Source organism: Prinia subflava, chromosome 1, assembly GCF_021018805.1.
Source record: "Prinia subflava isolate CZ2003 ecotype Zambia chromosome 1, Cam_Psub_1.2, whole genome shotgun sequence".
NCBI lineage: Eukaryota > Metazoa > Chordata > Aves > Passeriformes > Cisticolidae > Prinia > Prinia subflava.
Genome location: NC_086247.1, coordinates 51,170,583 through 51,183,716, shown reverse-complemented (window position 1 = coordinate 51,183,716; position 13,134 = coordinate 51,170,583). Strand labels below are relative to the sequence as shown.

General features: G+C 38.7%; 1 protein-coding gene across 11 annotated transcripts in view; it reads right to left on the bottom strand.

The window, feature by feature from the left end:
- PTPRM (protein tyrosine phosphatase receptor type M) overlaps positions 1-13,134 on the bottom strand; it is a 442,185-nt gene that overhangs the window by 303,999 nt on the left and 125,052 nt on the right. For all 11 annotated transcript variants that reach the window (XM_063396260.1, XM_063396303.1, XM_063396268.1 and 8 more), the window contains exon 3: positions 3,269-3,534. In XM_063396260.1, the coding sequence (XP_063252330.1) occupies positions 3,269-3,534 (266 nt within the window). The remainder of the gene's footprint in view (positions 1-3,268; positions 3,535-13,134) is intronic.

Here is a 13,134-nt window from a genome sequence, read left to right as displayed (position 1 = left end):
TTCCTGCAGTCATCTGAGCTGTCACCTAACTTGAAGTCATATTCAAGATCCACATATACCCTCTTCTCCTCATCCTGCCCTTCACCCAGCTGCTTGCAGCTAACTTCCTGTCTTCCCGCACAACAAACTCTGTGAAGAAGAAAAAGCATGAAAACTGAGGAAAGGAGTTCAGAAACAACGAAAAATTGCAAATGTCAGCACTCAAGTGAGGAAATTGCATCACAAATCTCTGAGAGCATGGAGGCAACCAAAACCAAAGACAATTAACTGTAAGCTCTTAAAATGATGACAGCACTTCCATTTTCCATATCACTTTGAGAATAAATGAGCTTATTTACAATGAAACCAGTGAAGCTACAGTATTTAACAGTGATTCCCTGCGCTGCCATGGATATTAACATAGCATAAGATCTTTTGGTACATCAGCTAAATTGCAGTACCCAACCAGGTATTATTTCAGACTATATGTAGCAAATGCAAAGAAAATGACTTACTATACTCCACAGCAAAAGAAAGATTATGCAAAAATGTCAACAGTTCCAGAAGCAAGGAGAGCACGTGGAATCCATTACAGACATCTATTACACAGGGAAATATAGATGCTCAGGCATCTGTTATACATCTGATGCATGGTAATCTGCTAAACTGCAGTACCCCATCCAAGCATGTAAGGGCTCACCTACAAATAATGGTGAACAGTGCAGATGGCAGGTCTTGAGGAGAAAAAGAAGATGGGAAAGGTCATCCTTCTGTTTCTATGGCCAAATAAGCATGTTACTTAGACACCAGTTAGACGTATCATATAGTCAGAAATCTGACACAAATTATTATTAATAACACTAGTAATAACATTTGAAACTGTCAGAGGTTTTGTGTATTTTTACAAACATGTTAATTTACCTTAAAATTAATAGAGTCAAGGCTGCTACTACTAAATTTCCCCTGTCTACATCAGCCTTTTGATTCAGAGCTGGAATGAGACTTGGAAGCACAACCCTCTTCTCTACTGACTGCTGATTTCAGAGCAGTTCTGCTGCATAAAAACCAGACTCCTTTCAGAATACAGAAAACTGGATGCTCCTCTACCAATTCACTACACAGATTCCCATCTGACACTTCAGACTTGGGCATAAGTGACACAGTCACACATTTACTCAGTATTTCAGTACTCCTGAACTACCCACCATGCACACAAAACCATCCAGTAAATTCCACATTATAAACCACTGAGTCATATCCAATGTCAGCCACAAAACTGTCTGTGGGATGCTCTATCCTCTTGTCCCACCATCCATTGAAACTAACAACAGAGACTGGTCCTCATTATTTCAGTGAAGATAGAAAGGCTTTTTGGCAGCACTGGAAGGGGTTCTTAACACTGGCATCAAATTGGTAACATGACAGAGTCATGGGAGTGTTGGAAGAGACATCAAGATTATGGATACTAATGCCCTGCTCCTCACAGGATTACCTAAAACCACACCAAATGACTGACAGCATCATCTAAACACTCCTTGAACTCTGACAGTCCACAAAATACACACTGCCCTTTGACCCTGAGAGATGTATGATTAAACCAAGCTTGGAGTTTGTGATCAGGATACAGCCTTATGCTCCAGAGAGTCAGGTAGCACACAGCTTCTCCCACATGGCTGAAGTGAACCTCAGCTCTGCTAATATGCGTGCCCTTCTCAGAAAGGCACAAGAGTATTACTTCATCGAGTCTGCAGACAATTATAAAAGATCCACATCATGAAGTTTGCTGAGATTTCTGTAAGCTTACCCTGAATCCTCTCCAGGAAGCCCTGAAAAGCAGCTGCAGAAATTCCTAGGAATCTAGGGAAGAACACTGAATGCAAATACAGACCCTGTGAATACCAGCCATCCAACCTAGGAACACACTATAAGAGGCAAGAGGAAATGAGTAGGTGTGCTCTTATGGGTCTGCAAGTATTGCATCCACTTCCAGGCATCCCACTTTCCAAGAATAAAATGTTCCTGGCCCTCTAAACTCATCTTTTGGAGTAGGACTTTCTGTTTCATTATGGGTGAAATAATCATAGGGGAAAGACTCCAGAAAGTTCTTCAGCATTTTTTCCTTAGAAGAAAAAGGGTTCAGAAAGGACAGATTAAGTTCACTTTACACATCCTCACAGATCAGTTTCTGCAGCCACAGAAAGGAGCCCACCGCAGCCTACCAGAGTACCTGCAGTGGACATTGCCAAACTCATCACGAGAATATGATGGGGCAACAAATATCTGGTTACCTGAAACAGCAAATGCAGGAACTGACACAAGACTCTGCCACATGTGACACTAGTAACTGAGTCATTGCTGCAGGAATTAGGATGTCCCACTCTGGAACAGCATGGTGGAAGAGCAACACTGTACCTCCTAGGGAGGTCTGCAGTCAAGGGACCCCATCTCTGGGATAGCTTTTCTTCAGAAAGTTTCAAAAAGTAAGTATTGTGACAAGATTCAGTACAGGCATACAAATAAAATACAATTCAAACTTCCCAAACTTCAAGTGAGGATGGAGGAGCCTCAGTAACACCTCTGTGCTACTGGTCTGCTCTTACTAAACTAAGTTATTTGTTTGTGGAGACATTGACTGTATTTTCACAGGAAGAAGGAGAAAAAACATTGAACTACTAGAGAACAGTAAGAAACTGTCTAAATCTTCCTACAGAAAAGCAGCACCCTAAGGGACTGTCAAGTGAAATTCCACCTGAATCTTCAGGATGCACTCAAAATCCCATTCCTATGATAACTACTATTATATTTATGTTTACTACTGGACAAACAGATATTGCATTCAGAGCCAAGACTTGAACTGAGGATTCAAAGGATTCTGCTGGTTCTAAAGCAACAAGTATTGCTGATCTAAATCAAACTTGAAGACTGTACTGTAATAAAATCTATTGGCATTCAATTCCAGCATCCCTAATGAACTGAAAGAACGAGTGAATTTATTACAGAGAAAGAGTTAATTGACTGAAATCAATGGCAGAATTTCTAGATTTTTTCAACATAATTAGTTTATCCACATTTAGAGCATGTGTGCATTTCATACACTTCTATAAATATATGTAAACATATAAACACAGCCATAAGTATGTAAAAACAAACATTTAGCATCATGTACAAAAATGTGATTAAGATGATGATCAACTAGAAATACAAAAAGATATTTTGATTTTAAGTAAAATGATAATTAAGAACCAGATAGCTATTATGAAAACAAAATTTCGTAAAAAGTAAGACATACCTGATAAAAATTGGGCCAGAAAGTACTAATTGCCAGTTCTGCTCTACTCCAAGAGGCAGTGATAGATGTGTTCCAGACTGGGTTACCAATAGGACCATCATTAACCTTCACATATACATTCAAAGTGCCAGGGCTAGCTCCAGTCTTGCTTGAAACATAATAGTGAAAATCAATACAATGTGTATCATTTTCTTTCAGATGAGGCATCAGGAGGTGAGCTTTCTGTCCTGAAAATCTTCCAGATGTGTTCACCAACATGAAAGAACCTGCAAAAACAAAGTGACTGATTCAATTTCTTCCTTATTTTTCTCTTCTTAATATGGTAATATTTGTAACTAAAGCATAATTTAAAAATAATAGTAACAATTCAACCATTTTTCTTTGTTTCTATTAACTTAAGAGTAATTTGTATTTGGTAAGTATTTAATCTCAAAATTCTTTCGCAAAGCTAGTAAATATTACAATCTTTATTATACAGGTGGGGAAGGAAAGTGACAAAAAAACCCCAAACACTGAAGCAACCTGCACTGCAATAAACCTAGAGATGGTAGTACAGAATAATCTGCAGGTCTCAGCTATCTGAGTGCTTCTGTATGCACAGATTCTGCTGGCTTTGCCTGGCAAGGCTGTGGCAGTGGGGGAGCTCCAGGAGTGGCTTGTTGAGAGAAGCTTCCCCACATGTCCTACAGAGCCAGTTCCAGTCAGCTCCAACACAGCCCCACTGCTGGCCAAAGCCCAGCAGTGATGGCAGTAGAGCCGTTAGGATAACATAAACAGAAGGGTGGGAAAAAATAAAGCTTCAGGATTGTAGCTGAAGAGAGGAGTGAGAATACGTGAGAGAAAGCCCCGCAGACACAATGTCAGTGCAGGAGGAGGGGGGAGGAGGTGCTCCAGGCACCAGAGCAGAGACTCCCCAGCAGCCCAGGTGCAGCCCAGAGTGAGCCAGGCTGGCCCCTGCAGCCCATGGACAGAGCAGAGATTCACCTCAGCCTGTGGAGGGCCCCACACCAGATCAACCAGATGGCCAAAGGAGGCTGTGACACTGTGGGAAGTCCACACTGGAGCAGGTTTACTGGCGGACTCGTGACCTGGTGTGCGACCCACTCTGGGCAATCTGTGCCTACAGGACTGCATGCTGTGGGAAGGAACTCACAAGCAGAGTAGAGGACTGGGAGCAGTCCTACTCTTTATGAGGAAGGAGTGGCAGAGACCACATGGCATGAACTGACCCATTTCCTGCCCCTCTGCCCTGCTGGGAGTGAGGAGAGAGAAAATTCGGGAGTGAAGTTGAGACCAGGATGAAGGGGAGCACACAGTGTCCCAGCCAGGGTCAATCCACCACACGAGTTGCAATGAAATTTAAGAGAATTTTACGTGATGCAGACAGAGCCCAAATGTTCTCAGCCTTCCTCTAGCTAATCGCAAGTTATTTAGTTGACTAAGTGTGACAATTGTCTCGTCCTCAAAAGCTGACAAAAGAATGAACAAATGCAAATACAAGTAAACCAGTAAGCTTTACAGGTTAAAGAATAAAAGGTTGGGGTTGAATTTTATATTATGGTCACAACTTAAAACAGTAAATGGCAAGCAATGTAAAAGTATTCAAATAAAATTACATTCAAACAATGCTCACATGAGCAGCTAGTCAATGTAAACTCTGCTTTTCAGTGCCTGTTATTTTTTCAGTGTTTCACTGAAGTGTACCTTCAAAATAATCATGCTGCAAAACTAAGGAATTTGAAAGACTGTACTGACATTAGAAAAATACAATATGATTTCTGAGATGTTCATATTTCTGGGTTGAACAAATGAAAAAGAAAGAAGTCTATTAACAGATAACCTATGGTATCACAGAAGGAAATAAAATTCAATATCTACTTTGGAAAGAAAACATATCAATAAAATGCATGAGATAATTTAAACCCTGCATTTTTCATAAATCCAGAAATGGCTATGTTATAGTCCCCTGCTACAAATGCATAGCTAAGTGTTCTTAGAACAATATAAGTATGCACACACTTGTCACACAGTTACTAGAAACCAAGTTTTTTGGTTTTTTTTTCATTTTCTTACTTTGATGGGTAACAATACCTTTCAATGAGATGCAACTCATTTCTTGAAATGGAATGTTGGAGAACCTTTGTCCAGATTGCATCTTTATGTTAAATAGGTTTAACTATTCAATAATAGTAGTTTTGCAGTTGAATTTAAATTATTTACCAAGTACAATTTCCTTTCCAGAGAAGTTCAAAGAATTGATAAAATGGAACTTATAACACAAAGGAATATAAATATTTTACTTCTTAAAAGGTGCTACTCTATATTTAATTCACGGTCTGTTTGTTACTGTAATATATTGGGGAAAATCCTTATCATTAGTAACATAAACAGAAGTCCCTGAACATGCTTTTTTTTCTTAAAACAGGCAGGAAATAAACTAATATTGCTTCCATCAATTAGTACATGCTCTGCCATTCAATTGGTTTATTTATATTTAAGATATAAACCTCTAAAATAGATAAAATTGGCTAAGTTATAAGAGCAACACTTAAAGCATTCATGAATTCACTAAAAATTAACTGGCAAGATTTTTTTACATGAAACTATCAATCCAACAAACAAAATTCCCCACAGCATACTTTCTGACAGTGGATCAGTTCTCCGGAAGAGCTTATCATATACTGGGGCACATAAGAAATACATATAAAAAAATAACAGAAACTGTAAAATGGTATTATCTACAAGGAAACAGTTATCTGTCAGAATTGAAGGATTCCACAAGAAAACATGTAAAATTATAATCAACTGAGTACCCATTCCTAAGAAAAAATACCAAGTACATGTCTTACTATAAACAGACTCATTTTATCACACTTAATTTCTCTAAATGTACTTCCATGTTTACACACATGGACGATGATCATTCCCTCAGCCAAAAAGTTTAAACCGGTTTACTTGGGTTTAGTCTTTAGGGCTAGGTTTAGGCACTACATGCAATGTAGTAAAACCTAATGGTTCTCATCATTAATTAAATTCAGGCTTCTTTAGTACATAACCTTGCTGAATCACCTGTATTTCATCATTTTAGCTAAGGAATTTAAATCAAGAAAGCAGTGACTTTCCTAAAGTCCCTGTTGCTGTTTACAATTCCTCACTGAAAAATGGTACAGCAGTAATTCAGCAAATATTTGGTTTGTGTAAATATTAATTCTAAGAAGATGCAATACTTGAAAAATGAAAATACAGATTTGCTCCAGAGTAAATGGGCAATTGAATATCCTGGTAATTCTCATTAGCATAAATGCACACTTTCTGTGAAATACTGGACACAAAAAGATGGTCAAAAGATAAGAGTGGCAGAAGAACTGAAAAAAAAAGTTAACAAAAGAAAATCTGACAACTGGCAAAGCAACGTACTGTCCTACAAAAAATGATGGGAATGGCATAAGAGAGATTTTCCAGTCATTTCTGCAAGTTTCCAGCATGTCACCTCACCCTGTTAAGAGATCCTTTTTATACTGGGAATGTCAATGACACTGAATGCAGTATCATTTTTCATGCATAAAGAAAATGGGACTAGTGAGCAAACGAAGTTACTTTGTTGATTATTCACCAGTCTTATATATGGTTGAGAACAAATTATTAGTCTTCCTAATAAATATTTTTTTAAGTACTGCTATTTAACTTATTTAGGCATTACTATTGGTTGATTTTGACTCTCAATATTTGAAAAATTTGCTAAATGAAGGAGAGCAAAAATTCTGATTTTAAGAACAGATATTCTGTGTATTACTTTATTAACAAAACACTCTTCAGATGCAGAAAGGTGTCATAACTGCTGACTGGGAAGTTCACAGAATCATAGAGAGACTTGGATTGGAATACACACACAAAAGCTTTTTTTGTATTTTACATTACTTTTTTAGCAAAACAGGATTCCCTAAATACCAGCCAATCCTACAGCCATCACTCACAAGAAATTGTGACTATCTGATTGCCTAGGACTAAGTGTGGAACTATTCAAGACACTGGAACTGCTGTGCATGAGCAGATGAATTGTGAGGCTCAAGCATAATGAGTACTGCTTTCTGACATGGCAAACTCACTAAAGGTGTTTTATTTACTGTATTTCTGTATTTATTTACTGTATACAGTCCACCTTGGAAGTATTGCAGAAAGCAGAAGACCTGAATTTAGTGACAGTCCACCTTGCACTTTAACTCCCAAAGCTTGCAAACAAAACAGGATTTGTCTTCAGTACTTTTTCTTACCATTTACTAGTATCATAGAAAAAGGAAAATACATTTTCAGGTAACATTTGATAATCACAGGGCTGCTGTAATTTAAGAAAATTCTCAAAGCATGACTAGCACTACCTAAAGAAGCTGGAACTTCCACTCAAATGTACCACCTCCAGACATCACCCAGTAGGTATGTGCACACATCAGAGATGCTTGCAACTCTGAACTGGCATAATGAGCTATCCCAAAATACACCAGCTGAGAGTCCTCCCTTCAGTGCCTCAGCTAACACCTCAGTTCTGCTCATTAACTTGCAGACCATTACTGTCCCCAGGTGAATTTTAAGTCTTCTTTTGAGCAATATTTACTCATATTAAATTTAACATGGTAATTTCAATAATTATTTATTATCCATCCTAAAAACATCATTAGTCTCAACTTTCAAGCTGTTTATCTTCTAAATTTGCAACTATTCAAACTCTTGGAAAAAATCCATTAAAAATCCACCCTAAGTCCTGTGTATTTTTTTTAAAATCAATTCACTTCTACCCATAATGCCACCTTTGTTTTAGCAGAACAATTAGTAAGACTAATAAGCCTTATAATTCTTTCACTAAATTAAATTCTTAAAATTCTTCCTCATCTCATATGCACAGACACATCTCCCATTACTTTGTTAGAAATTGCTTCTATCAAGCTTGAACATGAAATCATGTATTTCTGAATCCTGTATTTTTTGCAGCCTTTTTCCCAACAGCCAGTATAAAAGAAAACCCACACCAAACCCTGCTTTCTGATGAATGCCGTTTCTTTTTTCAAGCCTTTTCAATATTTATTGATTTTGACTACTCCTCCCGTGATCTGTTTTTCTGTTTTCTTTATGACTATTCTATGTTTTCAAACACTGTAGTGGCACCTTGAAGGCTACTTCTTATATAACTAGTATTACCTCTGCGAAAAAGCAAGCAATGTGTAGTAGGGCCATACAAAGTTCACGCTATTAGAGAAAACAACTGTGTGTGCATAAATTCTGAGATGGTTGTTTCAAATTCAACTTCTGAAGCAATCATTGCATTTTAGAAAAAAGCAGAAATCAAAGCAAGGTAAGACTTGAGGGCAGGCAGACTCAGACCCAAAGACAGTTTTAAAGCACAAATCTTTCCAGCAGCATCTCCCCAGGTTTGGAACAGGCAAATTCTGGTTGAGCATTCTAAAGCAGAGAGTAGGTATATATTTGAAACACTTAACTGAAATTAATTGAAAGTAATTAAAATGAGAGGGCAATCTGGATCTTTCCAAAGTCCTAGTGTCATGGAATCATTTAGGTTGGAAAAAGACTAGACTACTGTTGATACGAATGAAGCTAACGCTGGGTTTGTATAAAAGGGGCAGAGAAAAAGAATCACGTTTGAACTGCAATTCCACTCATGAACACAACTGGAAAGTTTTCTGTTTTGTTAGTTTGTTTATTTGTTTGTAACAGGAAACCTGACTTGCCTGAATAAAAGGAAATGCATCTACAAGGTAATTGTGTCTCTGTTTGACAGGGAAGGTCAGGTGTGGTGTGGACTACAAAATCTGCAAGGAATTGTGCTGCTGCTCTTGTCCCTGGAGAGCCACCTTAGATGCAGCCCAGGCCTGAGGCAGTAAAGCAGTACCAGCACAGGGGAAAGGTTTCCTTACCAGCCCCAGTCACTCAGAAAACCCACATTACCCAAAGTGTACAACTACCTCTGCCTGGGAGTGTTTCTCACTTTAAAGGAACTGTGCTCCTTTTGGGTTTCAAAGAGGTAAGTCTGGTGCAGGGCAATGCTCTTTCTTCATTTTTGTCATCCCACATTTGCAGCTGCTCTGCAGCTTCTGTGGCCAGTGGGAAGTTTGTGCTACAAACTGCTAAGACTGAGAACTGATTTCTAAAACACACTCACAATAAAAATCTTCCCCAACATGGTATGCAAAGTTTTCTTCAAATTCAGTCAGTTGGATTTCTTTAAAGGTGACCTAATGTATTTCACCAGCTATAACATTTTTTAACTTTTATGCTATGACTGGATTTCAAACACGCCAGAGCTTTGAGACAGATCTGTCTGCACCTTTTCTTTAAAGTGAACACACCAAAAAATACCAAAAGGACTTGAAAGAAATGTTTTATTAGAACATAAACTTGAAAAACTGTCTTCTGTCTGAAAATCCAGATACTTTTGAGAGACAGAGGTAAAATACAGCCATTTGAAAACAAATCTCTTTTCTGCCCAGCTATGTCTTTGCAAGAAAGGCCCTTTACCCCCAAACCTGCTTGGCACGCTAGCAATCTTCAACAGCCCTTATGGATTCAATAAACTCTACTTGTTCTCCTCTGGGTTAACAGAAAAATCTTCCCTTTTCTCATCATGTCTGGCCTAGTTTTGTGTTTCTTCCCCATTACTCTAAGGAAACTTCCCAAGTGTGAGCTCTCCAGTTAGCACATCTATTACTGCCTGTCCTGTTGTTCCCTGGAAAAGCTTCTCCCATGGCCAGATGCCCTCAAAAGAAGGAATCCTTTTCTCCCTTTCTGAAAACTTTCCCTAACCAAAAAGCAAACAGTTACCAGCCATGGGCTTTATCACAGCATATAACATGCATACAAAAAAAAATATTTTAAAAGACACTTTGAACCACTCATTGTCACACACAGAATGACATTATGTGCATGAATTTTTTGCACGTCCCTTCTATTTTCAAGGAAATGGGATGAAGTTTCGAACGTCACAACAGAATAGAACTTGTTCAGCACAAAAGCTCTCTCCCTGCCTCAGAGGCTACATTCACAGATGTTTCCTTGCCTTGTTTGTTCCTAATAGGGCACAGCTCCACTGGTTGATTGTTTAGCCTGTGTACCTGAACTGAGATTGGAAGAGGTCTGCTAGACACATCTGCTAGATCTACCCTGAACAAAAGTAAGGGAAGTCAAAATACAGGATGCAGTATATAAAGGATTAAAGGGTAAGGACAGAAATAGTAACAATCAACATTGTAACAGACAAAGGGGTCTTGCTAAAAAAAAAAAAAAAAAAAAAAAAAAAGGCAAACCCTTGAAGGAGACTGCAAGTATTGCTCAAACTACAGCAGCTAAAGATCTAAGACTTCTACAGAGTGCTTAACATAGTAAGTAAATAAATTGATTAGAGCAGCATAAGAGAACATCTTATATGTATTAAAAGCTGAATAACTGAAGCAATTGTTAATTAAGAGATCCTAGTAAACATGGATGACATTCTGCTAGCAGAATTTTTTGCATCACTGTTAAACTAGGTGCTGTTTAACTTCCTTAACAAGGATGTAAGAACAGATGTAAACCTATTTCTGGGAAAAAATGAAATTATACAAACACTGGCAAAAAACCCACAGAGCATCTGAGTAGCTCAATCTAGGCTACTCTCAGGAACCAGGGTGTGCCTTCATCTCCCTGCCTGACAGACACAGGGCTGCTACAGTTCCATATCCTACATCCAGCTGGTGGTGCTCCCAACTGGCAGACAGACATACAGCGAGAGAGAAGGACAGAGAGATGGCCTGACAGATCAAATACAGACAGAAAAACAGAGCCTTTATCAGCATCCCTGTGAACACACAGCGCACATAAAGCACTGACAACCCTGGCCTGTTCCTCCTCTCCAGCCCAGGGGAATCTGACTCTACTTGAGGAATCCATATGCTGCTCCTCCTCAGGCTCTGGCCCTCACACCCAAAAGCTTGAAAGCCTGTGACTTTCATGGTCCCACAGCAGCTCCTGGCACTCAAATCTCTTCTCCCACTTTCTGCTTAGTTTGGTTTGAAGTTTATGAGCATTTGCACACACTCTGAAGATCTGAGTGCATCCATGGACAAGATGGTAGAAACTGGGTTTAGTAAGAACACTGGACAGATTGCGATAATCAAGCATCATGCAGAGTCTCACCAGCATAGAGAGAGGTCACACACATACATGAGGTGAGACTCTTTTATCCCTTTATCCATCTGTTTCTCCCATGCTTGCTCCTTCCCAATCCAACTCAACTCTTGCCTTTGGTCCCCACATTAACAGCTGCACATGCAGTGAGAGCAGCACACAAAATGGCAAGCTTTGTTTTCCAGTGAGTCGCTTACCCTATCAACTTGCATTTTATTATAACTTGGCATTCAAAGCATGGGACAGTTGTTCTGTCACAGAGGATAACTATCTGTAAAACTAACCAGTACATGCTAACGATTAGTGCTGCCACCCAGAAACTCCCTTCTTTTCTAAGCACATTCTCTTTGCTGCACCACCAATAACATTAGTCATTATTTTTGTAAACCATTCAACCATGCAATTCAGCATTTAAGAAACAATACCCATGAGATAAGCAGGAATCAGCTTTAACATGATTCAGGGGAGCTCCTGGGGTAAACCAGTTACTTTTCAGATAAAAGCTTTGCAGAAGTAAATGTAGAAAGGCCGGGAGAGAGGGGATCATAGCTTGATCCATGTTACTCTTATCTGAAAAGAACCATCTCCAAGAACAGGGTTAAGTGTTACTGCTGCTCTTCTCCCTTCCCAGAGGCAGGCTGAAAGGTTTGTTAAACACAGAGGTTAATATAAAAAGCTTGTGAAGGCTCAAAGACAGTGAGCTTTACAACTTTTACAGAGATACAATTTTCTTTCAGCTTTAGGTTGCTAGGTTAATGTTTGGCTAACTATCACACTTATATATACTCTTCCAATTCTAGATCACCCAAGCAATAAGTTACTTCTCATTTAAAAGCTGACTGTCACTGTACTTTCTTCACAAAGTGTTTGCTGGAAACCAATCTGCCACCTGCCTGCTTACTATTTCCTAACCACTAATAAAAGCAAATTGTCATCATAATACTATCAGGTGTGTGCTACTAAGTTGTTGCAACAATTAGTATCTGCAGTAACACACCACATGCAAATGACATGCATCTTCTGAATTTCACTCAAATGTCTGACAGTTTTTCACTGTTCTGTAAGGCAGAAGACAAAAACTACTGTATTGTCTATGGCACTAAGTCCCACAATAATAGAGAGCCTAAAATCCTGCTGGACATACCAGTAATTTTTAGAAGCATATTAGGCTCAAGGGCTTTTCTGTTACTGAAGTAATTTAGTCCTGGTTTTAGGAGTGTGAATGAAGATAACACACAGTAAAACTTCCTTATCTATTCAACAGAGTATGTTAAACATTGCATTGTCATCTACTGTAGATCTGTGGAGTTGTTTTGGTTTTATTCTACCATCCCCTTTTGAATCAAAGCAGTCATCTTTGTCTCATCTGTTCAATACTGGTCTGACAAGTCCCTTAGCATGGGCCATGTGTTGCTTCAATTCTTTAGATCCACAAAAATTCTTGCTCAGAAATAAGCTCATCAGTATAATTACAATCAGATTGGCTTCCCTAAAACATACTTCTATGCTCTGTTTCTTTTAATTGAATCACTCATTGAGACTCCAAACCACAAGTAGTAGGCTTTCTTCCCCAGTTAAAGTACAAATTACTTCAGATTAGTATTCACATCATTTTTCTTCCACAGAAACACTTCAGAGACCTTGGACAAGATTTGCTGAGTAAAATTTTAAGCACATCAGGGCCTGTGTTTCACTGA